General features: G+C 38.7%; 2 protein-coding genes and 1 long non-coding RNA gene across 3 annotated transcripts in view; 2 read left to right on the forward strand and 1 right to left on the reverse strand.

Annotated features, from left to right (window-relative positions):
• LOC130168927 (uncharacterized) overlaps positions 1-6284 on the forward strand; it is a 44749-nt gene extending 38465 nt beyond the window's left edge. The window contains exon 3 of the long non-coding RNA XR_008827762.1: positions 6188-6284. This is a non-coding gene — a long non-coding RNA (uncharacterized LOC130168927). The remainder of the gene's footprint in view (positions 1-6187) is intronic.
• Positions 6285-8773: 2489 nt separating this feature from the next.
• On the forward strand, positions 8774-17130 carry caprin1a (cell cycle associated protein 1a). The gene is made up of 17 exons (XM_056372736.1): positions 8774-8933; positions 10131-10265; positions 10816-10878; positions 11119-11205; positions 11623-11864; positions 12069-12151; positions 13191-13349; positions 13444-13496; positions 13612-13695; positions 13792-13953; positions 14401-14509; positions 14664-14725; positions 15048-15179; positions 15389-15548; positions 15973-16161; positions 16267-16373; positions 16513-17130. Exons 2-17 carry the CDS (start codon positions 10131-10133, stop codon positions 16597-16599), a joined length of 1914 nt encoding a protein of 637 aa, XP_056228711.1. The 5' UTR covers positions 8774-8933; the 3' UTR covers positions 16600-17130.
• A 476-nt stretch (positions 17131-17606) lies between these two features.
• Positions 17607-25925, reverse strand: nucb2a (nucleobindin 2a). Its single transcript, XM_056372748.1, has 13 exons — positions 25800-25925; positions 25286-25426; positions 24066-24173; positions 23654-23786; positions 23400-23503; positions 21952-22137; positions 21599-21689; positions 21390-21448; positions 21223-21315; positions 20825-20914; positions 20563-20733; positions 20169-20229; positions 17607-20074 (listed from the first exon to the last, which is right to left on the reverse strand). The coding sequence occupies exons 1-13, from the start codon at positions 25821-25823 to the stop codon at positions 19845-19847; spliced, it is 1491 nt and encodes a 496-aa protein (XP_056228723.1). The 5' UTR covers positions 25824-25925; the 3' UTR covers positions 17607-19844.
• Between the last annotated feature and the right edge of the window lie 1037 nt (positions 25926-26962).

The raw sequence follows: 26962 nt of genomic DNA on the forward strand, positions 1-26962 counted from the left end.
CCCACAGCGTCCCCTCTCCCCACCTCCGCCCTCCCTCCTCACATTCATCTTTCGTCCTCTAACCTCATTGACTCACCCTTTCCAAAGAACCTGATCCGGCCTAGAGGCCCATGCGCTCATGTCCTGTCGAGGATTTGTTGATTTCTCTAATCACTGTTCCAGCTCTGCTCGTCTTTGTTTGTTTTGTAGAACAAGCAGCAAGCACAAGTGCTTAAGATGGCCCTGTGGAACAAAGAGAAGAGAACTGCTGGAGGACACTGCGCTCTTGATTGCATCTGTAAGGTCACTGTAATTACTTTGTCCTGCGTGCTTTTGTCCTGAAGTACACTGAAGCAGAATTATGTCAAGTGTAATCATAGATGAGTTTTTATTTAAAATGTGCATGCACGAGCTTAACATCAAATATGCAAAATTAATTCTAGCTTGTTTAGTTCTGTCAACGTGACACTGAACACTGTTTCTTGTCATTTTAAAGTTGTTGTAAGATCTGAATCTGGGAGATGAGATGTACAGAGTGGAAGGAGAGTGCTACTGAGAATGAAAACCATGAGGAGGAGGAGGAGGAAGTGCTGTATTTACGCTGTTCATGCTCTTCTCTCATCACTGACAGGGGGAAACAAGCCCTGCTGGCTATCTGCATGGCTTGGCCTTATTTCACTGACAGGAGAGTCTGCAGTCTCTGAAGCCCTCTCTGTTCCTCCTGTGGCAGTTACAGTGTGTTTAAAACCAGAACCACAGTTCTGTTCCTATCCCGAGGAACCCAGACGTGTACCCCCTGACCTCCAAAAATGTTTATTGATATGAACTGAATGGACATGATGGAGGCTTTATTATATTTTGTAACCAAAAGAATTCTTTTTGATTGAGTTAAAAAAAAAAGAGAGAGAGGCAGTTCATTTTCATATAATGGCCTCTAAAAATCAGTATTATTGAATAAGCAATATAAATTATTTTAAGGACACAGGGGCACGGGACATCAAAGGCCTCAGCTTGAGCACAAAGTCCAAGCATCACTGCAGTCTCCTCTTTCCCATGCAGATACAGAGCAACAGGAGGGATTAGTCACAGCTTGACATAAGTCAAAGCAAGACAAGCCAAACAGATGTCATGTTTGACCAAGATACATACGGTTAGCGCATATGGAGGCTACTGCAGCCCTATGTGCTTATTAGTCTTGTTAGTATAAGGAAACACACCTAACAGCCAACAGATTAGCAAGTCAGAAAGTAGCAGGTTTCCCAACACACTATTATGGGATAAATGGACTGCAGAAATTAAAAGATCATTTTTCAAAATACTAAATTCTTTACTTTAATAAGACTAAAATATGCTTTACTTTAGTAAAGCACTGGTCAACTGTGTACCTTTACATCAGCATGAAGAGTTTATTTATTATTTATTGATTCTTACTTGATACTCTGTATTTTTTATTTTTGTTGCTTATTTTATTTTTTTATTTGCTCAATAAAAACACATTTGTAAATTCTTGCTCACCATAAATTTCAGAAGTAAATTTCTAACTCCAGAGCTAATTCAATCCAAATTCGAGACAGTTGCTGCTCACACATGTTGGTACATAATTGCAAGTGTATTTGCGTCAGAGGTGGTGCTAGAGATGAGGCTGCTCTTTGAAGGTTCTGCTCTGTTATCAGTTTTAAAACTATATATTATGGATATTTCTTCTCAGACTTAATAAACCAACTTAATTGAATGGTTGATGATGGGAAAGTTGCCAAGCTCAATTTTCTTTGGCCTGTTTTTCTCTACCTGGTGTAACATAAGGCTGCCTCACAATGAATGCACAGTCACACCACCACCAATACCACTCGATCTGCAGCTTTAACTACATAATGAACTGTTGCGCCTCAGATGTCAGTCACACTGTCTCCCTCTCTCTGTTTCTCCGCCTCTCTCTCTCTCTCTCTCTTGCTCTCTCTCCTTGAGCTACCATCACCAAACTTTTTACAGGCAAAAAAAAATCTCTAATTTTATTACAAAGCAGCATCCAAAAAGATGTGGCATATTGTTTTTCTTCTCTAACACTTGTAACTATAAAGAACCATTCTACTTTCCTCATTTATGTTTCATACATGTTACTGTAACCAGAACTTCATTAGGTCTGTATACACTATCATATATTTCTTCTCTAAATAATGTGACAGGATCGTTGTTGATAATGAAGAGGTGAGACACCAGGATAAGAAATGTTCATAGGACATGATGCCATGTTTATGTTTTATCAAATCAGTGATATGTTATTTTACATTAACAGTTTTAATAGTCTTGGAAAGTTGAAACAAGAATGCCACAGTAATTCAAAATACACTGTTTAACTGCATCGACACTAAAGCATTTTTACATTAAATACCATGTGGTACTAATAATCATTTAAAATTAGAAACAAATACTGTTGTATGATATGTTTATACAATGAGGTTGGAAATGCAATAAGGCAGTTTAATGATGACAACAAGCACATGCACATGTAAATACACACATGCAAAAATATACACAGACAGCAAAACGTAACCTATAGTATATACTGGTATACCAACATGAAAAAGACACGAGTTCCTGCAACAGAAATGGAGACTTGTTGTGGAACAAGATGTGGATGACTCAACTTGGTCTTGGTCACTGTGGTGTACTTGTTGTGCTTCTGGTGCTCTTCTTAAGGGAGTTTCATCCTTTGCGTGGCAGCGGGGTGTGTGTGTGTCTGTGATGGAGTATAAAGGTGCTGGTTACTCTGTATAAATCCACATACTGTGACAGATGCCTGGTGCATAATGTCAAAAGCCTGCCTTCCCTTAAAAGCTCTTCAGGCTCAATCTAGAGTCTGACCCCAGATCATCCGCAGAGCACCTGCCACGTCAGCCCTTCATCACTGTCACAACGCCCACTCACTCACCAGCTCTGGACAGAATTGTGCACAGCGCTCACACAGCAATAAGACAGCGAGAGATGGGTGGGAATGACAAACACACAACTTCATGTTATTCCCATCATTTGAAATAGCAATCAAAGCTGATCTAATTTAGCCAGTCTGTATAATTGAGTCTTTAGGGAAACCCTGACAGGGTCCAGATACTTTCTCTTTCTGTGCAAACGTCTCACTAGAAGCACAGGGAATTCTGGGATACGGGGTAGTCATGACAGAGACTTTTGTTGAGGATGTAAACCAGACGTCAGCCGCTTGTGTGTCCCAATGTTGCATGAATACTTATAGGAAACAATCATGCATATATCAGAGCTCTGTGCACACTCATTTAAAACAGTCGCACATTTGTCATTATCCAGGTCCACGCTTGTTTGTTTAAGCTCTGCCTTGGCATATGATGAATGTGTATTACATTTCTCATTAGGCACTGTGTTTCCCAGCTAGTCATGTGGGCTTTTTCTGCAAGGTCTTCCCTGTCCGCCTGCCCTGTCATATTTCACTTATAGACATTAGATTTAAGTGTGTGCTATTTAAGGTCAACTTAATAAAGCTTTAACTTTTCATAGCTTAAAGTTATGGATCTATTTCTGTAAGTGATAACTGGACTGAAGATTTGATAGCCTGAATCTCTACTGTTGCAACACAAACTTAATTTGACTAAATATTCAAGGATTTCAGACATTTTTGTGGCCATTTACATTCGGTGGTTGATACCATCGTCACGGTCAGGCTGCATTCAAGTATGTTTTTGGTTTGACTTGCTTGGATGAAACATTATTATCTCCACATCTCTTTTGTTTTGATTTTTCATGGGGGGATAGATTTCACCCGAGGTAACAGTGGAAGTCCGAAACTTCCATAACTTTGAAATACACAAATGGACAGTGGAGGTTATTTGGCCCTGAGTTTAAGTTTAGATTTTTATCCAAACTGATTTGAATCTAAACGCAGAGTAAACATGACACATTCCATCCGCTTTACAGCAAAATGGATTGAGTTTTAACGAAAACCACAGAACGTTTCAAAGCAGTGCACAACTCTGTATTTCTGCTCAACTTATCTCTTGTCATCTGTGATGAGGATCTACTGAAATCCAGCATCTGCCTGTTTTGACTGTGTGTAGCCTTTGGGTGATGTTATTTATTCTGACTATAGATAGGTAGAAGTTCTGATACACCCTCTAAATTCAGTCTATTATAAATGGACCTACTTATTTAAACCCCACCCTCATCTTGTGTTCCCTTATTGTTATTCCTTCTTCAAAATTTATCAGAATTAACATGCTTGCTCTTGATTATTCCTCACAAATGTTATTGACAAAATCTTAAATTTGACAGACAGGATTATATTTTTAGCACGTTTATTTAACACAATATTTCAGTCCCAGAAAAATTATAAAAGAAAATGATTTGATACTTTGCATGGATGCACTCGTTATTTAATGGTGAAAGCTGTGTCATCTTCTACTAATTCTGTAGCTGGAACTGGAGAGCTGCCTCAACCATGTCCATGACTGACAGATGTTATTCCAAATCTAGTTCCAGAGGTGGTCGAAAAACCATGAACCTCTGTTGGTGTTTCATCCCTGAGCTGGCTTCCCATGATGCCCTCTGGGCCTGGCTCTGTAGGACAGAGGTGCCAGGTCTGCTCTGGTTTCACGCTGTCAGATAACATCAGTTTTTGTGTTGGATTCCTGTCACTGAGCAGAATGGGTTAGTGCTGACCCAGTACTAAGGTTTGGGCTTGGAGAGCCAACACTAGTCACGCAATGCAGAAAAGGAAGTCAAAGGTCATAGTTTACCTTTCCTCCACCTTCTCATTTACTTCATTCTTCACAGTGAGAGTAGACCATCGAGCAACAACAGAACAAACACGCCTGAACTTTTCTTTGCACATGGACAAGGTTTCAGTATTATGATAAAATGGGAAAGCAAGAGTAATTTGTGAGAAAGACACCATGTCACTTTTATTTATTATTTTTAATGACACAGTCTTCAAAGAATAATCAGCTGTCAAATACATTTGATATTTTACTTGATATTTTTAAATAGTGAACACATGGGGGAAAAAATTAATCCATTAAAGATATAAAATATTGATGAGTCCATAATTGCAGTCGTGCACATCCTCCTTCTTACCACATGTGAACAATATTTTCTATATGTGAGCACAGTTGCTGACATATGACAAAGACTGATTTCCATTGGAAATATGTTGAAAAGCATCCAAGAGTGTTTCATGTGGCTGAGGAGACATGCGATCATGCATCCTCACAGTACTGTTAAAATTGTTGCAGAATTTGTACATATGGCTTTTTGGAGTAAATAAGTGTGGAATAACATTCGTCTCAACTGTTTCAATTTAATTTGATTTTGTACTTAAAAGTTACCGACGACTTCTGACTTCCATTAAATTTAAAACCTTTCACTCATTATCATAATAAGTAATAATTATCACTATTTAACCAGCTGTCACATAAATCATGTTGTCATATCTTTAATTCATTGACTTCTGTGTGGTTTTCTGATGCAAATTAGGAACTTATGATGTAAGAAAACATAAATATGAAAACAAGTAGAAAGCAGAAACAATTGCAGCATGGAAAAGAAACAACTGTGCTCTATTTACAGAATGAAGTTGCTAACTAACATTTGTTATTTATATGTATATATTTTTTCATATATGGAAATATTTGAATTTTTTTTCCGTATCCATATTAATAAATACATTTCTCTTTTGCCTGTTAACATTAGTCATAACATGTTTCACACCAGTTGTGGATAATAAATAATGACCATCTACTCAACTATTGTATTCACACATGTTCTGTATAATGCATGTGTGTGTGTGTCTTAAGAGAGACACTGAATGTGGTAAAAGGGTAAATGTACATATAGGTTAATGGCATGCAGTAACCTGCTTTGTGTTGGAACATTGGTGTGTTAATCACAGCCACATGCAAAACTTAATTATATAAATTGTAATTCAGATCACCTGTTGCATGCACCTGAATGCAGCGGTCATATTATGCGTATCTTCCACAGATGTTTTGTATATAATTGAATCAGACTGTGGATATTGACCGCCATGTGCTCCTTGGAGCTCATGAAGTTACTTCAATAAAATCATACAGTTGTACTGAGAGGCAAACATTTTTTTATACAGAAATTAGTATCTGTTCATGTACTGGGGAATGTGTGCTCGCATGATGACATGCTCTCACATTTGTGATATTGCATTTTGTTTCAGGTTTGACTGAGAGAGAAAGATGTTGGAGTTGGACCGAGTGTTGGACTGGACTGTTGTGAGGGATTCACAGAAGAATAAATGACCCTGTTTATCTCCAGCTGCTGTGTCACTTCGTGAGTTACAACTTTTAAATTTACACGCAAACGAGAAAAAACATGGGGGCCACAGCTTTGAAGAGCATTAGGTTTGCAGCCACTACAGCCCATTCTTTCAATATAGAGATATATGAATAATTTAATATATAGCAGTTTCACAGAAACTCGTGTAGAATCTTTGAAAATACCAGCAGCATCGATGTTTGGGTCTTGTACATGCACTGCGGTGAAAAAACAGCGCAATTGGGTTTAAAATGCAAATGGACTGGAGATACCAATCATCACAGTTTGTCCCAAAGGACTGCATTGTAAACAAATCCACCCTTGAACCACACTCCAAAATCAAATCTCAGTCGCTTGAATCCCAAATTGCATGATGGTGAATAAAATTCTCCGGCTGTAATAACGATAATGATGGCAGTTAAGTGGAGATGCTTGTAATCTGTCTGTAAAACATGTGGGCCATGAATTATTAATGTTGCCCAACTAATTGAAGAGAGGCTGCCAGTGGAAAAAAGCGCTCATCACCCAAAAAAAAAAGTCTGGAGACAACCAAGATCCTGATTTGACCTCTGGTGAAATGGCACAAAATAAAAACAATTTTGAGACAATGGCAGCATTAGGATAAATAAGAACGTAAAGAAAAGGTCATGGGGGAAAACATGCAATGATGCATAGTATGAAAGAAAGAGTAGAAACAGTCAGGGGAAGCCAGAGGGGTTGCAGATGAATTCCTCTGCTTGCCTGGGCTGCTCTACAAGTGGTCTGGGGCCGAAGTGTTTGTGGGACTCTTGTGGGTTTTCAGCCAATAAATCCTCTGCACATATTTAATCCAGTCAGATGTGCTGCAGGAGAGGAGCACTGAAGGATGTACGGCCATTACTCAGCAGCCCACATCAGAGAGAGGAGTTAGAGATTCATACACCCCCACCTCACAAGTTACAGACATACCCGACATCGATCAGAAAAACAGACACGGGGATCATAAAAGAGGTGTGAAAACTTGGTGTGAAAGTTCATTGAGAAGGTCTCAAGCTCTGAGGGTTTAATAATACTGATGCTCTCATATGCTGTTATTTTTACCATATGACGCAACGTGTGAGAGAACTGAACTTTCACCATCTGATCTCTTACAAAATAAATATGTTTCTGAAGCCCAAATTATACAGCCATAATGGAATAAAAACATTAAAATTCTAAAGATAGTGGAGTGACAAAAACATATCAACTCAGTCTCTACTGAGAAAGGTCTAAATACACATTTTTGTTAACTGCACATCACTTTTGTTACATACATGTGTTCTGGATTGTGTTTTGGCTTGGTAGTATTTATGTGATACCACCTGGTCTTTACAGTCGGTCTGGTACACCAGCTAAAAATCTAAATCTCCCGATCTGCTCTTTGCTGTTCACCTCTATATTTCACTTGCTGCTTTAAATTCTTTCATCTCAGCAGTTACTGCTACTATACACATCAACACATGGTTGTCGATTCATGGTAACCTTGTACCCACTGAAAACTACTGAAAATACAAAGAGAATACAGTCTGAAATTTCAACAGCATGACAGTGAACACACATCAGAGAACTGTCTAAGACAGCAGCTACAGGACTTGGCTTGGAGATAGTTTTTCAGATTTTAGAGCAGGATACCCTTCAGGGAGATGGGACACCTCTGCCATCTTCTGTTCGGTTTTTGCTATTACTATATAGAGTACCAGTCAAAAGTTTGGACACACCATCACAATCACTTCTATATATATATATATATATATATATATATATATATATATATATATATATATATATATATATATATATATATATATATATATATATATATATTGTCCACATTACTCAACTCTTTATTTTTATGGTTTTATTGACTTTATTGAACTTCTTGCTGGTGACACTGTCTTTGGTTTATTTGCACTAATACTAAGACACTTTAAGACACTGATTTGCTTGTTTTAATTCTGTTGCCTTATATGACCTGCATGTCATATTCTGCTGTCTTGTGTAAAGAACTTTGGAACATGCGTTTAGAGAAGTGCTTCATCAATCTATCCAATGCTGGGATTTAACTTTCCACAAATGGATAAGTGGTCTATGTTGGCTCAGAGTTCTGATCAAGTAGAGATCATGAGACAGGGTCTAGAGGACACTCTCCTTCTAGACTAAATCTACACTCAATAAAATGTGAAATAAATGAATAAATAAATCATTCTCTATGAATTTACTTTTTTGAGGGAACGGGCTGCTTATTTATGGTGCATCCTCTGTATTTCTAAAATTCTGCTATTCTACTTAAAGTTGGTCTCACATCATATTTATGTCTACTATTGAGAGCAACCATTCAAAAACAAAAAGGGAAAGGGAATCAATTGCAGCACCATCAGGTCTGACAACAGGATCTTAACACCTGTTCATTTTTTTAGATATGAATTTTACTCTCAGGCAGTGTTGAGGTTACCAGGAGGGTCCTTGTAGCCGCTACAGTTAGCCCAGCAGCAGCGAGTCAGCCATTGGCCGGTGTGAGCCTGAGCATCCTTCTAGAAAAATACCACTGGAGATAAAAGATACTGACTGCACTTATACAGCTCACATTAAATCCGATAAAGGGGATCTCTTTGAAGACAAAGAGTATAAAGGTATGGATTTCACGCCATCACAAATAAATGGCAATTTAACGAATCGTCTTTAGTCATCTTTGCTCGCTGAAAACGAGTTGTCGCAGCGTCCCGTGGTGCTCTTTGTTTTTCACGGTTTTAAAAAAACGTCATGGAAATACGTGACTTTTATATGAACCAAGAATAGCAGTTATTTTGTCGAGGTAGTTTTAACTGACCTCCGTTTAAGTCGAGGCATTAGCCGCATAACGTTAACGAGCACGTTAGCTTCGCAGCTAACAATGGGACGGGGAGATTAGGACCAGTTGTTCACCGTTACTAAACTGATTTGATGTAGCTAGCTAATGTTAACCTCGCACCATTAAACGACTAGACTACTTACGAAGCCGCAAGACGGTTTTACAGCGTTAAAACTGACGAAATGTGAGTTAGTGTTAGTTGTGTACTGCTAGCGTCTGTCTGTAAGGTTAGCCGGTGTCTCAAATTGAGCTAAGGTTTTTAACTTTGAATAGAAGGCCGACATTTTAACTTGTGATAACTTCCTTTGTAATTTAGTTCAGCGTCCTTACACGTATCTAATCCCAAACTAACCATTTAATTACAAGGGGTTAGACCACAGGGTAACCATTATCAATTTAATTCGTCCCTTAACCTAAATCAAAGACGGGCTGATTTGCTCGATCATGTCGGTTTCACTTCCTCTGGCCCAGTTTCAGTGCCCTAGTGTTAACCCCAGACGACATTAAGTTAGTAAAGGCACTGCCAGCACTGTCCAGAGGATACTAACGCTACATAAATTGAACAACAAACCAGAGCAGCCTCAGTATGAAATTCCATTTATATGAATCTTCAGCTGGCAGTCAACCCTGACAGCAAATACTGTTTAATGATCATATTTACTAAAAGAGAATGTTTTATAAGCAAGTATTTCTATAGTCTCTCCCACACAGATTCACACACATCCAGACAGCTCCATTAAAAATATGGTCATCTGAAAAAGTAGATTGATTGTTTGATTTTTATCTTGTATAGGAGCAACAAAAGGCTTATAAAGTAATGTGCATAACCCAAGTTTGTCTTTTCATTGGTAATTCAGAATAGAGCAGTCCATACCATGTACACTCCTTACAAAAGATGTCACTATAGCCTGCCTCTGCTCAAGCCTGAACTAGTTATTTGTTCCTTTTTTAATGCATGTAATACATTTTCTCCCAATAGATGCCTTCAGCAATGGTTGGCAACAATGCTGTCCAGTCTGCCATTCCAGACCTGGGAAATGGAAGTCAGTCTGAGGCCATGAAGCAGATTCTTGGTGTGATGGACAAGAAGGTTCGCAACATGGAAAAGAAAAAGGTATTTGTAGTTTTGTCAAAATTAAAATATGTTGTCACATCATTTTCTTTTGTTTAACCCAAAGTAAGTTGTGAGATTTGTGTTTTGCTGTAGTGGATGTCATCAAACTTATTTTTTTTCTTATCAATATGATATGACATAATTATCCCTTATTTACTGATTTGGAAGAACACAGATGAAAAAAATCTAGTTTGAATGATTGAGAAGTAATGTTAGATTAGGTACTGTGTGTCAGTGAGTTTATGAAGAGCACTCCTATTGTTTGTTTTGAGCATGTCAAATTGTAGCAGCCTGGTAAGAAACTGTCTTTCATTTCAAGTAGGTATTTTTCTAAATTCTGATACCAGATTCACAATCTCAAGACTTAGAGAGTTTGGCCCATTTGCTCCATACAGCAGACAACAGCAATCACTTCTCTGTTTGTGTTGGTTACAATCCTAGCTCTTTATCATTGTTACTTATTAAATAATTCTTAATTTATTAAAATGTCTGTTTTTTTCTATTTTATGTCAGCCTAACCTCTGTGTTTCTCTTTTCAATATTCTTATAGTCCAAACTGGACGACTATCAGGAAAAGAAGAATAAGGGAGAAAGACTGAATCAGGATCAATTGGTAAGATAAGACAAACGGCAGTTGTTAGTAGTCTACTGAAGTATAAATTCAAAATTGTGCACACTTATATAATAATGAATTACAAATAACACAAATACTTTTATTGTATTGTTTTTCTTTCCTGTATCAGAATCCCATCAATGTTATCATATATTAAAGAAAACTGTGCGTCTTTATCTCTTAGAGGAAAATGTCTAATGATACACAAATCTCAATTTTCTTTTCCCGATGTGCCTGAAGGACGCTTTGACAAAGTATCAAGAGATCATGTACAACCTCGAGTTTGCTCGAGAATTGCAGAAGAGCTTCCTGGCGTTGGGCCAAGAGGTGAGACCCGAGTTACAATACGTCTTATATGTTGCTGATTGGTTCAAACCATGTTATCGTTCACTTTAAAGGTTTTGTCAGTAGGAAATGGCTTTTAGTAACACTGGGTGGCAGATTTGGAAAACTACAGCATGAGCAAGCTCCAAATTCTACATTGAGATCTTGCTACCAAACAATACTGTTCTCACGACCTGTTGTAACTGATACCATACTCCAGGGATAGGTCTTAAAGCAGCATATCATAACAACTTAACATGATAAGAATTCACTGAATACATGCTGCACCAGATAATCTTGAAATATGTTAGACTGCTGCTCACAACAAGTGCAGCAATGTCTAGGATGAAACTTAATTGGGTTGTGATTTGTTTGGGAAACCTCGTGAAACAAAATGCTCCATTGACTTTTTATGTTCAGGTTCAAAAGGCAGTGAAAAAGTCAGCAAGACGAGAGCAGCTGCAGAGAGAGGAAATGGAACAGCGGAGGCTGAAGACAGTTTTGGAGCTTCAGTTTTTACTGGACCAGTTGGGAGATGACAGTGTCAGGCAGGACCTTAAACGACCTGATGCCACCGGTTCCCCTTTGCTCACTGATGCTGACCTCACATCCCTTGATGAGTTTTACAAACTGGTGGGACCTGATAGGAACTATGACATCAGGTATGAGGGTATCTGTAATTTTCAGTGCCACAAATATTTGAGTGTGCATAGGTTACGGTAATTACAGTGGTTACAATAAATTATGACTGCTTAAATATGTCGTAAAAGTTATGCTTATGATCTGAATAGCTGCTTTTTTTTTTTTAAACCTGTGAGTATAGCATATTACTTAACTGTCTATTTACCTTGTTGTGTGACTTGCAGGTTGACTGACCAATATGAAGAGGCCTCAGTACACTTGTGGGAACTGCTTGAGGCCCGAGACAAGGCTGTGGCAGGGACCACGTGTAAGTATTTTGATGGTTTATGATTCCCCACCACACAAACACAGCTAATGTATTCAATCGCTTTAGAGGCAGTCACAGCTTTGAGTTTTCTTAGGTAAGTCTCCACTAGCTTGACACACCTATCTTTGCCCAGTTTATCCCAATCTTCATGGCATATCCTCTCAAGCGCCGTCAGATTGGATGAGAGGCATCTGTAAACTGCATCTTCTATGGGGTTTAAGTCTGAGTTTTTGCTGGTCCACTCAAGGACAGTCATAGACAGTCAAAGCCAGTCCAGTGTTTTCTTAGCTGTATACTTGGGGTTGAAAGTTAAACCGTCGCCCCAGTCTCAGGCTACATGCACGCTGGAGCAAGTTTTCTTCAAGGATCTGTCTGTATTTGGCTGTATTCACCCTTCTTCTGGACCTGTCTCCCTGTCCCTGCTGCTGAGAACCCTCCCATAGCATGGTGCTGCCCCCCCCCCCCCCAATAACTCACTATAGGGATGTTATTAGCCAGATGATGAACAGTGTTTGGGGTCAGCCACACATATTTTTGGGAGTTTTGCCCAAAGGGTTTGACTTTTTTTGTCATGCTCTTTTGTCGTGAGCCCCTTAATTGCCATTTGGCAAAGTGCAAGTACACTGTCATATACCTTTTACTAAACAAGGCTTCTCTCTAGCCCAGGGGGCTCCAACCTTTTTTCTTCTGAGAGCTACTTTGACATAATGAAAGGGCCTGAGAGTTACTCATATCTATATTACTGGTTAAATTTATTCACATATCGCGCATAGTGTAACTCTTGACTGACAGCTGACATATAATTATTTGGTGTTGAGGAGCGGTGGGAGGTCTGTGTATTGGATTAAATTGCATTTGGATTAGATTTACTGAGTGTTGCTTAAAGTTTGTGCTATGTATCCATTATTTGTACATACTATATTCTCTGAACCTTTGGGTGAGTGACTCTAAAATGGAGTCGCTACTTTCTGAAGCAACTGTGTATATATCATTAAGTAATGCTTTTATTTTCTGACTTGTTACGCTGTCTTTGTTCCAGATAAAGCACTGAAGGACACTCTGGACAAAGTGCTGCTGAGTGGATACTTTGACAGGGCGCAAACACACCAGAATGGGACGTGTGAGCAGGAAGAGGAACGAGAGGAGCAGCAGGCTGTGGTGGTTGAGTCTAAAGCTGGGGAGCAGCCATCAGAACCTGGTAACTTAAAACCCAGAGGCAAATATGTGTGCAATGTGAGATATTTCTTTGGCCCAGTAAGAAAGATCTCTTTACATTTGCTTCTTTTCTCCAGAAGGAACAGCTACTGAAAAATACACAGAGCCCATTAAAGTGGAAACCACAGAGGTGAGATTTCTATTAGTGTTGCAAAAATTCTGCATGATAAATCACACAAATCAGCTGATTTCTTTCTTTTTTTTTTTGCTGCGTTCCATTTTCAGTATGTTGTCTTGTGTTATAGTTTGTAAACAGACAGTTCATTCCAGAAACTGCGTACAGCAGTACAGACAAAGACCAAGTGGAGGAGTGGGCAGTGGAGGCTCAGGTATGCGCCACTACAGTACCACAACAGTCCTTAACATCACTATGCATATTTCAGTGTACTCTAATGTGCCTGTTTCATGTATTGTGTGTTGATTAGATGGTGAATTCCCTCCAGCACCAGCCCTCTGCCCAACTGGCTCCAGAACCAACCGTTACTGTGAACCATGTCACTCCCCCTCCGGCCACGGACCCAGTGGTCAGAAAGCAGGCAGTGCAAGACCTCATGGCCCAGATGCAAGGAACGTACAACTTCATGCAGGTGAGAAGGTCCAGCATATACTGTACTGTCCAGCTCAGCGCTGTTACTGAGGGACACTTAATTTGTTATACATACATTGAGATACTTAATTGATTAATGTAGTGAAATCTCCGTCTCCTTTCTCATGGAGATGAAGGTCAAGTACATAGTCAGGTACAGCAAAGGACCTAGTAAGAAACTTCAGTGAAAATAATCATCATTTGTGGAACACAAATTACAGTGTCTCACACATGGCAACCAACTTAAAAATCAGCAATAATACAAGAAAATGGAAAAATGTAGGTAAAAGACATTAAAACAGGACCAGATTAAAAATAGAATAAGATGAAAGAAATTCCAAGTGAACAAGGCAAATGCTTTCTGGATCCAGATCTTTCAGTTAAAGAGTACTTTATTACCACACAGTCTCGTGATATAATCCATGACACTTTTGTTTTGTTGTCTTAGGACTCCATGTTGGAGTTTGACGGCCAGGCTCTGGACCCAGCCATTGTGTCTGCCCAGCCTATGAAGCCAGCGCAGACTGTTGACCTGCAGCAGATGGGCTGCCCCCCAAGTCAGTGACTGTTCATTTACTTTTATTTGGAATACATTCTCTCAGATTATATTAATAAGGGTCTGATCACTGTTTTTGTGTGAATATATGATCCTAAAAGTGTAATACGCTGTAGTTTCTGAGGTGCTTCTCTTTTTTATTGTCTTCCAAACAGCCCACTCAGAGTCCAGACTTCCTCAAACAAGTGTGGTGTCGGGACCACAAGAATCCTCACAAGTAAGTAGAGTGGACGTACAGCAAGCAGTTGGTGAGACTTGTTTTGATTTATGCATTGAGTGGTGCATCCATTTAATAACAAGAGTAGTACAGGTTATTTCTTGTATTTTTGGGCCATATTTTAAAAGTACTGCTACGTGGATTAAATGTAATGCTCTCTGACATGTCATGATGTTATGTACTGTGTATTACCGAAAGTTATTGAATATGGTAATAAGGTAGAAGGTAACCTTTAAGTAAAAAAACATCCCATCTCTTGCACTGACCTCTCCACAATCCTTGTTTCCTTGCCTTCCAAAATACCTCCTTCCTCCCGCCCCAGGCCTCGATGTCTCTTTCGTCTGAGCAGTCCCCTGCCCCATGTTCCCTGTCTTCTGCCTTCCCACCTGTCTCCAAACCCACCCACACTGGAGGCATCAATGTCAACGCAGCACCCTTCCAGTCAGTGCAAGCGGTACGCTTTCTATCTGGGTCCAGTTAAACAATGCAACAGTGAACATGAAAACTTTAAGGTTCCATACTTGTTTGCACAAGCACTGGTTGATTATTGGTGCACCATCTACATGGGCAACAATTTGAATGCCCCCTCATTTCCCATTTATATAGAATCTGTGATTGTGATATTGTTTTGATACAGACAACTTTTCTTTCCTCCCTCTGCAGGTATTTAATATGAATGCACCTGTACCTCCAGCCACTGAAGGCCAAGCAGACCCTCTGAAGCAGCCCAGCCAGTTCCCTGGTGGCTATGCACAGGGGTTTAGCAGCCAGTCAGAGAATACTGTAGACCAGCCTGACATTGCACAGGAAACACTACAGTCAGGTGAGGCTAGAGCTTTAGCTGGTTGGCAGTTTACACACACTTGAAAATCTATTGACATTGTTTTGCATCACCTTTACAGTCAGCCAACACTATAAGCATTAAGAGAAAATTAACTCAAATTTTAAGGTTGTGTACATTTTGTGTTTTGTATAGAACTTCTGACTCCATAAAAGACAAATGTTATCTTGTGTAAGCAGGATTGTTTGCACAAGGAAAAATATGTCAGGATTTCAGAAGGCTTCATAGTTTTGCCTTTGGTGACAGTGAAGTTGAAATAGTTGATCTGCATGTTATGAAACAAATACAAAAGTTTTTTTCATCTTGTGCAAAGTTATTTTGTATTTCAACACAAAACTTCATAACTGACCGCTGACCAGTGTACCATAGACTTATAAAGTCGTCTGTCTTGTTTTCTGCTGTCCAGTTGTTGGTGGGTTCAAGCCTCAAGACCAGGTCATGCCCCCAGCAGGAGGCCATGAGGAGTCCTCTCCAGGTGCAGGGTTTGGACAGTCTGGCCAGTCCTTTTACAACAGCAGGGCTGTGCCCAGGGGTGGACCCAGGAACGCACGAGGCATGATGAATGGATACCGGGGGTCCTCTAATGGGTTTAGAGGTACAAGCATCAAACTGTGTTTTACAGAGATGCAGTATATTCAATATAAGGACACAATACATGTTGGAGTTATACAGGTCCACTGATAATGTAATTTGTCATCAGGGGGATATGAAGGCTATCGCCCTCCTTTCTCAAATGCTCCCAGCAGTGGTTATGGTCAAACCCAGTTTAACACATCTCGGGACTATTCTAATAACACCTATCAGCGGGTAAGGGTTCCTTTCATTATTAACTACTTCATGTATCAAATAGCTCATATAATATCTTATTGACTGTCATTCAGATCATTGTCATTACATTTTAAAATTTGTAAGATGGCTAATAATTGTGAATCCTTGTTTATTCAAGGAGGGATATCAGCAAGGCTACAAACGGGGAGCTGCCCAAGGACCGCGAGGTTTGTCTCGAGGTAATGCTCAAGCAATGCGATCCTAAAGGATTCTAAGGACCGTCAAGTCGCGCCACGTTGAACATTCAGGATTTTTGAATGTGTTCGCCCCAGCTCACTTTTATAACAATGTTTTGTTTCTCATTGGTAATCTTATTTTTTTAACTCCTGGCCTACTTATCAGAGTCAGCCTGCTTTGGTCTGTCTAGATCCTCTTAATGTTTTAACACAAAATGCTGAACTTCGCCACATGTAGGATTGTCAGCATGTCTGTGTGATGTAAAACAACAAATAGATATTCCTGTAAACTTGAAAGATTTCATTAATTTATTTTTTGTACAAAATAAATGCAAAAAATACCCTGCCACTGTCGATCTAGTTCCATGAGAATGATTTTCTTTTGCCCTGTGCTGTCAGTCACCTTTTCTTTTTGATCTTATAATTTTCACAAAGGCATTTAATGTTTTTTTTTTTGTTTTGTTTTTTTCTTTTTTAACCCCAGTCACCTCTTGCGCCATCACCTCTTTGTACGCTGATGTTATTGGTTGAGACTGTTTCAATAAAGTTGTGTTCTATTACTTTCTGCTATTTTAATTCTGAATGTGTTTACATGTCACATTGGTTTGGTTGTTGAATATTGGTAGTGGTTTGGTGAGACGGGTGCAACCTGTCACTGAGCCCTTCAAACCCATGACAATGGGAGTACCAGTAGTTTGTCCTCTGCCACAAATATGTAACTGTAAATAAATTCAATGTGTAGCTTTACTCTTGGTAAATTTTAGCATCGTTCAAATTACACATCTCTGCTATCAGCCTGATGTCCTCATGTGGCATGTACTACAGATAAACAGGCAATTAGCACTTCCCTTTTGAGGCACAACAAATAAACTTGGTGAGGACAGATACATCACTTAAAACCATATTAAGTACATTTTACCGTAGTCATACTGAATAATTCTATTCAAACAAATAAGTGCTTCACATTTTTTATGCATTGTACAGCTGGTTGGTCGGTACTTACCTGTTTCACCAAGTGATCAAATCTTACACAAACTGAAAGGTCAAAGCTGTTTTATTATCTTGAACTGAGGTGTACAGTATCATCAAATTATTATTGTATCCAGCAGCAAGCGATCAGAAACACCACCTGTATATTTTGTGCAAATTATGATGCGGTATCTTTTCATAGGAACACTTGGCACACAGAAAACAAAAGACACTGCAAAAAAAAAAAGAAAAGAATGTATTCCATGTCAAAATTTTGTATGAAGGAAAACCACAGTAAGGCAGAGCTGTTATTTGACTAGACAAAGTCTTCAGTAAAAAGTGGCAATAAGTCAAAACCTGTTCAGCATGGCATCAGTCAACCAGCTGGAAGAAATCACATTACACGAAAAAAGCAACCTGAATAGCACAGCAATTACACCAAACTGTTCGTTTGTGGGAAAGATACACAACGTTATTCAAACTAGGACCAAGTAATACACATCTGGTGCCAAACACACGGATGTGAACTGAATTCAAAGGAACTAATTCAAAGATTTTCATTATAGCAGACTTTGACTTGAACATACAATAAAAAAAAATGCTCCTGTATTTTTAGTGTGACACTGTTAATGTCTGACTTGGTTCTTAGTGGTTCTCAGCTTCACCCTTATTTTAATGCAATCTTTTAATTAAATGAACTAATTTAACAAATCCAGCAGCTTGAGCAAAATACTCAACAAGTGAGTCGACAAGTGTAATGAAAGGTACCAGAGTAAATGTCTATATCCTAATTGTTAAATGAGCTCAACATCAAAATGGTGTAATTAAACAAATTAAAAATCATGATCAATTATGATCAACTCATAAATAAACATGGCACATACACATTTGTGTATGAACAATATACCAAAATAGAAATGTCCATCATATTAAGTGTAACAGAGCAAATTTATTATTTCAGAGGGTCAACATTTGCTCTCTCTGTACGGCAATGAAGAAACATGCCATCATACTGTAACTAACCACAAACTTCCATTTAAGCAGCTGCAAGATTTAGGGTTGTGAGGATTTAGGTAAAATGTTAGTTTGTGGGGGGATTTCACAACCATCTTTATTTTAAGAACTTAACACCTGTATTTATTTTAACAACAAAGTCAGCAGAGAGTAGTTGCAGTGTGGCCAAAAAATGGCCAGTTTTGAAGAGTCCTGTACCCAATTTCCTTTTAGGCAGAGCAAAACATTTCCTACAGTTGAGAAAACTCAGAAAATATGACTAAACACAAAAAAATGATGTTTCAAGATAGGTAAACAGTTGACACGTTATAACAGCAACCACACTGACCATTAAGAAAGTAGCAAAAGTATTGGTAAAGTTATTTCTTGACAAAAGTGTATAAGGACTGTGAGCAACCTGGATTCACGAGGATGCTTCTGGTTTGAAGATCAAAATATTTGGTGACAGTGGCAGCTGGAGATGGAAATAAAAAGCATTTTCTACAAAGATCTGACTGAAACCTTGTAGATTATGACACATATTACTGCGCCTGTTTGCACTGAGAAGTCTTCACTTGTACTTTTTAGGTGTAATGTTTTCTGTTGGGGCATCAAAATGCTGTATACTGGATATAATCACAATAGTGCCTCTTGCTCTTTTAGGCTTATAATGCAATAATAAAACATCTTGCACTCAATTTCTAAAATATCTGATAAAGTCCAGTGAAATGTATTTTCCCACAAGCCACAAATGTAAACAAATTGTTTGGGGATATCTTTATCTTGTCAAGTCAGAAAATTGAAGTGAAAATTATAATATTAAAATTACTTTTTACATCTTATCCCCCTCAGCAGCTGCACTGAACTTCTCCCACAGGCTCTAGCATCAAAGCTATCAGGTTGTGGAGCCAGCAGCATTTTTAGGTTCTGTACTTTGAACAGCAAACAGCAGGTCAGAAAAGTCCAACAAAATTAGATTTTTTTTTTACAGTTGTATTATCAAACAGTCTTGATCATGTCTAATGTAATCAAACACAACTTAGTATGCACATTTTGAGATGCATGTCCTTGGTTGGTCATTTTACTCTTGTAATTCTGTTATGTAATCCAAAGATTACAATTATTATCAAACACTGGTATCATTCAACAGGGAATCCGTTTGTGTCGCTTTCCTTTATCTCAAGTGTCCTCCAAACCCCTAAGTCATGCTGGTTAAAGAGGCCTAATACTCAGGGGGGGCTGCTCCTCTTGCACGCTGGAGTGGCGGTGCTGCAAAAGTCTGGTTATGGAGGCTCAAGTTCTGACAAAGTTGTTATGGCACATTATGCTGGTCTTGTGCGACTTCTTGGTGGCCTGGTGGCAGATCCTGGTGTGTCTGGGGGAGACCTTGCTGGGCTTGGTCTAGGTTTTGTTGTTCATGGTGTTCCTGAGGTGTATCTTGAGCAGCTTGGGGTGCTGCTTGATGCCCCTCTGGTTGTGCGTCTTGTTCAGGATGCACCTGATTGTCTGCTGGATATATCTCTGGGATAGAATTTCCTTCACCTGCAGCAAAGACAGAGTTTTACATTCTCAGAGCTCAGCCTGTAAAATCAAACAACTACCAAAAGACAAACAAAATGGTGCAATCGACACTCACCGTGAACCTCTGGAGGGGGTTCTACTTTCTGTGATTTCAGCCGTTCCATGTGCTCAACTGCCTGTAACAATGGAGTTTCATGTTAGGTTTTCTCACATTTGGAAAGGGCAAACAGTACTGTGGATAGTCAGTTATTTGATACCTTAAATAAAATATTAAGATAATTCAAGGAAATTAAGTTTTAGTTAAGAAAATGTTGTCACACTGAGATTCCACCTACAAAGAAAACATCTGGTGTCTCGTTAGATGAAACCTCTACAGAGCAACTGCTGTAGTTTCTTATAGTTACAGCATCAGGTTTGGATGTGAACAGTTTCTCTCATTCAGAGTAAACCTTCTGTAGCAAGACTTGTCTGCACTAAAATATATCAAGTAGCAGTGAACCACTGCTTACCTGTTGCAGCTCTATTTTCTGTGCATTAAGTTGCTCCTGTTGTCTCTCCAGCTCGTCTCTCTGTTTCTGGAGGTCAAAAGCTTTCTGGTTGAGGTCCTGTTCCTGCTGTGCAAGATGCTCCTCGAACTCCCTCATCTCCTCGTCTGTGTAAGCCTGGTTCTGCTCCAGGGTCTGAGGAACACAAAGTGGAAGGTAAACTTGCCTTTAAAAAAATGGTTTTCGGTTTGAATTACTGTCCAATAATTTCAATATTGTGTCTCACCTCCCAGCTGTCTGGCTCCAAGAATTCTTTTTTCTTTGTAGCAACCAGGAACTCATCTAAAGAGACCAGCCTGTCTTTGTTTGAATCCACCTATGATGAAGACAAGAGCAGAGAGCTTTTTAGCATAGATTATATATTATATTAATCACTGGTAGAGTCAAGGCAATAGATAAAAAATGGAGGCCTCTATTAATGCAAAGATGCAAAGCCAGCTGAGGTGCAAACTGAGGGATAAGTTCTTTTATTTTCTTTTTAATGTTGTGTTTCTGCAGTCATGTTAACAGCTTAAAGGGTAGCATATCATTGGTAGCATATCATTGGAAATCCCTATAGTAATCTTTCTCATTTCCAGCTGACTTGCACAGTTTTATAAAGGGAGAGAGTGTAACTTACTGTACCTCGTTCATAACATGTTCTCTCATTCGTAGCCTCTCTTCCTCCATCTCCACCATATCATCCTCTTCATTTGTGGGGTCATAGATTTTTTCTAACTGAAATCACAAAAGTCCAAAAGTCAGTGCACTGTCACTAAATCATTACACATTTTCAGATGCCATGGCTTTACCTCTTTGGTAAACAATGCCTCCAGCTCCTGTTCATCAAAGAAGCCATCTCCATTGGTATCTACATTATAAAGAAAGAAGAAAGACACTAAATACGCCATTTTCTGTTATATCTGACAATACATATTATATATATACATATTATGTAGTACTGAATGAATGAACATCATCTCTCCGGTCTTCAACAGTTGCCGGATGGTAAAGGTCTTACCATGCAGGTTGAAAAAGGTCTTAGGGTCAAAATCTTCAGGGTCCAAACCATCAGCCTCCTCCCACACCTCCTTCAGTTGATTCTGGCTGCCCTGCAACGTGGAGGTAAAATCACATTTGAGTTACAGTTGGATAAAAAACAACCTATTTCCACACTGTGGCACATTGCTTAAATGCTGAAAATACACAACAATACAAAACTCCAAAACCCAGCATGGTTTATTTGCAGAACTCTTAAACTCTGGACTAAATCATGCAACAGGACACTGGATGGAAAGAGTTTCTTTTCCATAGCTGAAACAAAACACGTTATGTGTTTGTGTCATGTTATCTGTGCAACTAAGTCAGACATACCGGGTGGTTAACTTTAGGGTGGTCAGCATGCTTCTTCCTCATCTCCTCATAGTGCTCCTCCTCTTTCTTTCTTTCTTCCTCGTCCAGTGTTTTCAAGTGTTCCCGTCTGTCGTGCTCTTTCATCATTTCATACTTCTTGAACTCCTCGTGTCTTTCTTTGTCGTAGTTCTCCAGATCCTTAGTGGCCTTGATGTGGGGGAAAATTTTTCACAAGGGTTGGAAATTTACCTTGATTCAAATCAACATTAATATAGTGCAACAATTCTATTTTTTCAAAACCATCTGGAAACTACACTTCATTTTATTATATATCCTAGTACTGTTTCTTAATTTCTTAATGCTATTATCTCTCTCAGGTCATTACTTTAGCCTAAATAACCGTAACTCTAACCCCTCATTTCATTTTGAATGAAAATCAATTTGTAAAGACTTCAAGAATTCCATCATAGTGAACGTTATCCTTGAAATAATTAGTCAAAGTCACTTTTTAGACATTGAACATATTTAAAAACAGGATTAAGCATATCAAACTTGTTTTTAAATGTCTCTCTACTGCAGCACTTCACTGTGCCAAGACTAGGGATGGGACGATATACGATTTTAATCGCGATTTATGGCGATAAAAACCACTCACAATAAGGGAGATAATCTGACTGGAGATAATCGATAATATCCTTGCAGTGACTTGAAAATACCGTCTTGCTCGCCAACATGCAGTCTTACATTGATTTATCTTGACTGGCCACAAGGGGGAGCCTGCACCTTTGCAGTCATTCCAAAACGCTACGCCTGTCATCACAGCTGAGAGCTCGGCTTGCCCATTGTATTCCCCACAAATTAAGTTAAATCGGATGTGTGGAAATACTATGGATTCCAAAACAAAAACGACAGGAACACGAGAAGCCCACCTGCGGAATCAGAGTAAGGTGTCTGCCCCGCGGTCCATCACCTCCAATCTGAACTCTCATCTCCGTGACAACCACTTAACTCTGTTCGCTGATCTTCAGGTAAAATGAACTAATGTTACTGTGAGTTACAGTTACTTAACGTAACGTACTTAAATATTAGTTAGATAAGTTATACTCAGTTGGCATTTATCTGAATGTTTGTTGCGTTATGTTATCAAGCTAAAGTTATCTAGGTGACGTTAGCTATGTATGCTCATTTGTATGTCGATTTTTCTGCTGTCTCGGAGCGGAGCTGCCGTCTGCGGGGAATTGACAGCAGTTAATTAGTTTTTCACTCTAACATTAACTGTAAGATAAATTTGGCCACAGATGATAAGATAACAGTTCAAATCAACATGAAATTTTAATATGTCCCATTCCTAACCAAGACACAACATTTCTGTGTATTACTAAACTGAAAATGTTACTTTAAATAAGTGAATAGTACAAAGATGACCTTAATTTAACACTTTTATAGCATGAAGTAACAATGAGATTTACCGATTTGATGAGCCGATCTAGGTCATCCACTTCAAATGTATGTGGGTTCATGTGGTTCAAGTATTCAAACTGTTTCAGCAGAGCCTGGTGGTCCACTGCAATGTCTGTTCAGGGAGTAATCGGTGACATAAATTAAAATATAGACATACAGCTTTGCATTTTAGTTATATTTATCTCAAATTTACTATTTAAGTTGTAGCATCTTATCTTAAATATAAATCAAAATGAAATATAAATTTTGTTGCAGCACATACCATTCCCTCCTTCAATGTCTTGCTTGGCCTTGATCAGAGTTCGTAGTCGGTTTACCTCCTGCCTCTTCAACTCATCCAGTTTTGTTCTGACATGATGACTGACAAAGTCCAGCTCTTTGGCGAGTTTACCTTGCTGTGTTATACATGAATTATGCAAAAGTTAGTATTATTTACTCTTAATACACCTTTCATTAAAATAACTTTGGATCTACATTCCAAAAAGAAGAAAAAAAAATGGATTGGTAGTATTTCTCAAAAACAATAATTTTTTCCCCAGAAGATTTATCACATCCCTGGACAAGTGCAAGCCCATAATTTACCAGTCAGAGTAATGACCTACTAACAGTTTACTCAGGGCTGGTGCAAATTTCCCACCATGCTAATATGACGAAAGCAAAGAAAAGCATGATACCTTGATGTCTTCCATGTCTGTATTGTGGAGCTTTTCTCTGAAATGTTGATCTTTCTCGAGAAAATCAATGACTTCCCTGAGGTAGCGGTCATAGTGGAGTCCAGTGTCCTATAAAATGTAACAAATTAAATATCACTTAAATACTCTATTACAGATAATATGAGTAATTCTACAATGATCATCACGTTTTAGTTTTTTATGTTTATTATGCTTCTTTATGTGACAACATATTATTATTAATAATACTTGAGTGCTCTGATGTACTGAAGACAGAGTAACAGAATATTTGGCTTTCATGGCATATGTGTCTGCTGACCAACATAATAGATCTTCCCTCCAGATGTTAGATGTAGAGATGACAGGTTATGTCATGGACACCTATAAACTGTATTACTGCGTTCTGCAAATTGCCATTTTGCCACAGCTGTTCTGTAGTTAAAGACCACTTAATTATTCACCAATAAAAAGGTTGCAGTTATATGCATTCTTGCCTCTACACAGATTCTACATGGTATTAGTTTAAGCTGATGTCCACTATGTCAATATTTGACATGGACAAAGCCTTCTTGAGGCAGATGTTAGAGACTCCAATCTGTGCACTCATAAAGCTAGCGTCAGTACAACATCTGGCGTTGTTGTACTGATGATGAAATGGATTTTAGGGATAACAAGTTTTGAGTTCAGCGTCTGATTGAGGTGATTTAATTGTAGTGCAATTAAACATCAGACAGTCTCTCACTTAAATTAGTCCAGGTACTGTTACGGAACTCTCTCGTGTTCCATAAAATATTACTTCCTTCATATGAAGCAGCTGATAACAGCGACTGTATAGTATCAGGGCTAAAACTAATAAGTATAAATTGTAAAAAGAATATTCACATCACAAGTTACCAAAGCCCACTTAAATCTGCTCTCTCTGTCTGACCTCCACCCCTCCAAAATGAAGAAAAGTAATATTGAACAGAAAATATGTCCATATTTGAGAAACTGAAATGAATAAAGTTTTGGGAATAATTAATTCATTATCAAATCCTCACCAAAATTTTGTTTGTGTTGACATAGACAGAAGTAACTGCTCTCGGATCTAATGCTACATAGAGCTACCTACCATGGCTGTGACACCAAAGCACATAATGAATTTTCAACCTGTGTATACACATATACAGTGGGGGCCAAAAGTGGACTTTTGGATGTGATATGTACATTTTGTGTCTTCTCACCACACTTGCTGGAGGCTCTTCAGGTTTTTTCTCTGCCTCTTTGATTTTAGTCTTATCTATACTGATGGGCACTGCCTGTGTACACAACAGCTGGACCAGCAGTAGAAGCCAGCCGGTGAGAAAGGCCCGGCTCCAACACATCTGGCAATGAGGACAATTAACGTTATAACAGACTTCTATCACAGTGTTACTCATATTATACAGTATGTGAAAATAAATGCTCGACGTGGTAAACAAAGTAAACAAGGATCGTTGTGTGGCGAGCTTCCTCATTACCGCTTATTCAAACAGCACCTTTAGCCTGCATAGGTTGTACATTATTGGCTTGGCAGCTAATAATATCCAGAGGAAGCTTTAGCTCTGCCACTGAGATTAAGCTAATGACAGTCAAGCACCGAAAAGCTAGTAACTCAAGTAACGTTAAGCAGCCAGTTTAAGCAGCGCAGCTAATGTCAGAGTGATATTAAAAGCTTCACTAAAATGCAAAATAGACGTGTGTCATTGGTATACTGACTTTATTATGAGTCCTGGACATCATCTGGTCTGCTTTCCTTCCGTCGGCAGCTAGCTAGCTAGTGAGCACGGTAGGTTGTGAGGGTGGTAGTATTAATCGCAGTGGTCAGTTCCGTTGTCTGTCACACGGACTAGCAAGTTGCGTTGCATTGTATCGTACGTGGCGACATGACGACGGAGCAGGTGGGCGGGCCCTTCGTGTTTCTTAACAAATCGATAATAACTATTGGAAAGAGTGGAGGTCAGGAAACAGTGATGTGAGGTAGATAAAACTAGCGGTGCTGAATGGTAATGTGTGGCTTTTATGAGATCTGTTTTCCTGCTTTTTCTCAGTCTATTAGGCTATTGTTTTTTTTCCCATTCCTACTTATTCCCCTATTTATTTCTAACAAATTTAATTGACTAAGTTGTATCTGATGGACTAGAATAATATTCACACGACGTTTGTGTTTTTTATTATTTCATTTGTAAAAAAAACATTGTAAATTAAAAAAATTAAATAAATTGACTACCTTTGATGCTTCTACTATTCCCATGGATATTTTTAGACTACTTAAGTAAAACACACAGAAAAATGGAAGCACAATGCAAAACAAACACAATGTTACAACAAAAGACCTCAAATAACTAAAACAGTTTTAAAATTATATTTTGACACAGGGCGTCTGACACTCTTTCTTCTTTATCAGTCTTTACTGTGCTTTCTGTAAAGAAAGGGTGTAAACTCTCCAAAACTGCAGTTCCACCTCAGTCTTTTCTCAACTCAGGAAGTCTGTGATTAATGGGTCCAAGTCCACCTCTCACCCCAGCCCTGCTCACTGGTCCCATGGGGAGATCTTACATGGAACCTTGTGGCTGTACTTACAGATGGTCATACCCATCTCAACACCTCCTCATTTTACAGTCTGATGAAAACAAGACTGTTGTTCCAAAGACATTCTATTTGTGCAGTTTTCTGTAAGTCCTTTAGTGAACAATTTCTGATTGTAGTTTATGTAAACAACAGATATTGGGGATCCATCAATACCATGTGATTTAATTTGTAAATGTACATTATTGGTAATTATGTTATGTGCAGAGTCATGTGCTGAGCTGTCAGCCCTCCAGCTGAGGGCACTGTTGCGATGTCTTGAGTTCATTCTTAATGTCTGTTCAGACTTTACT

The sequence above is a fragment of the Seriola aureovittata genome, chromosome 1 (genome assembly GCF_021018895.1).
Source record: "Seriola aureovittata isolate HTS-2021-v1 ecotype China chromosome 1, ASM2101889v1, whole genome shotgun sequence".
NCBI lineage: Eukaryota > Metazoa > Chordata > Actinopteri > Carangiformes > Carangidae > Seriola > Seriola aureovittata.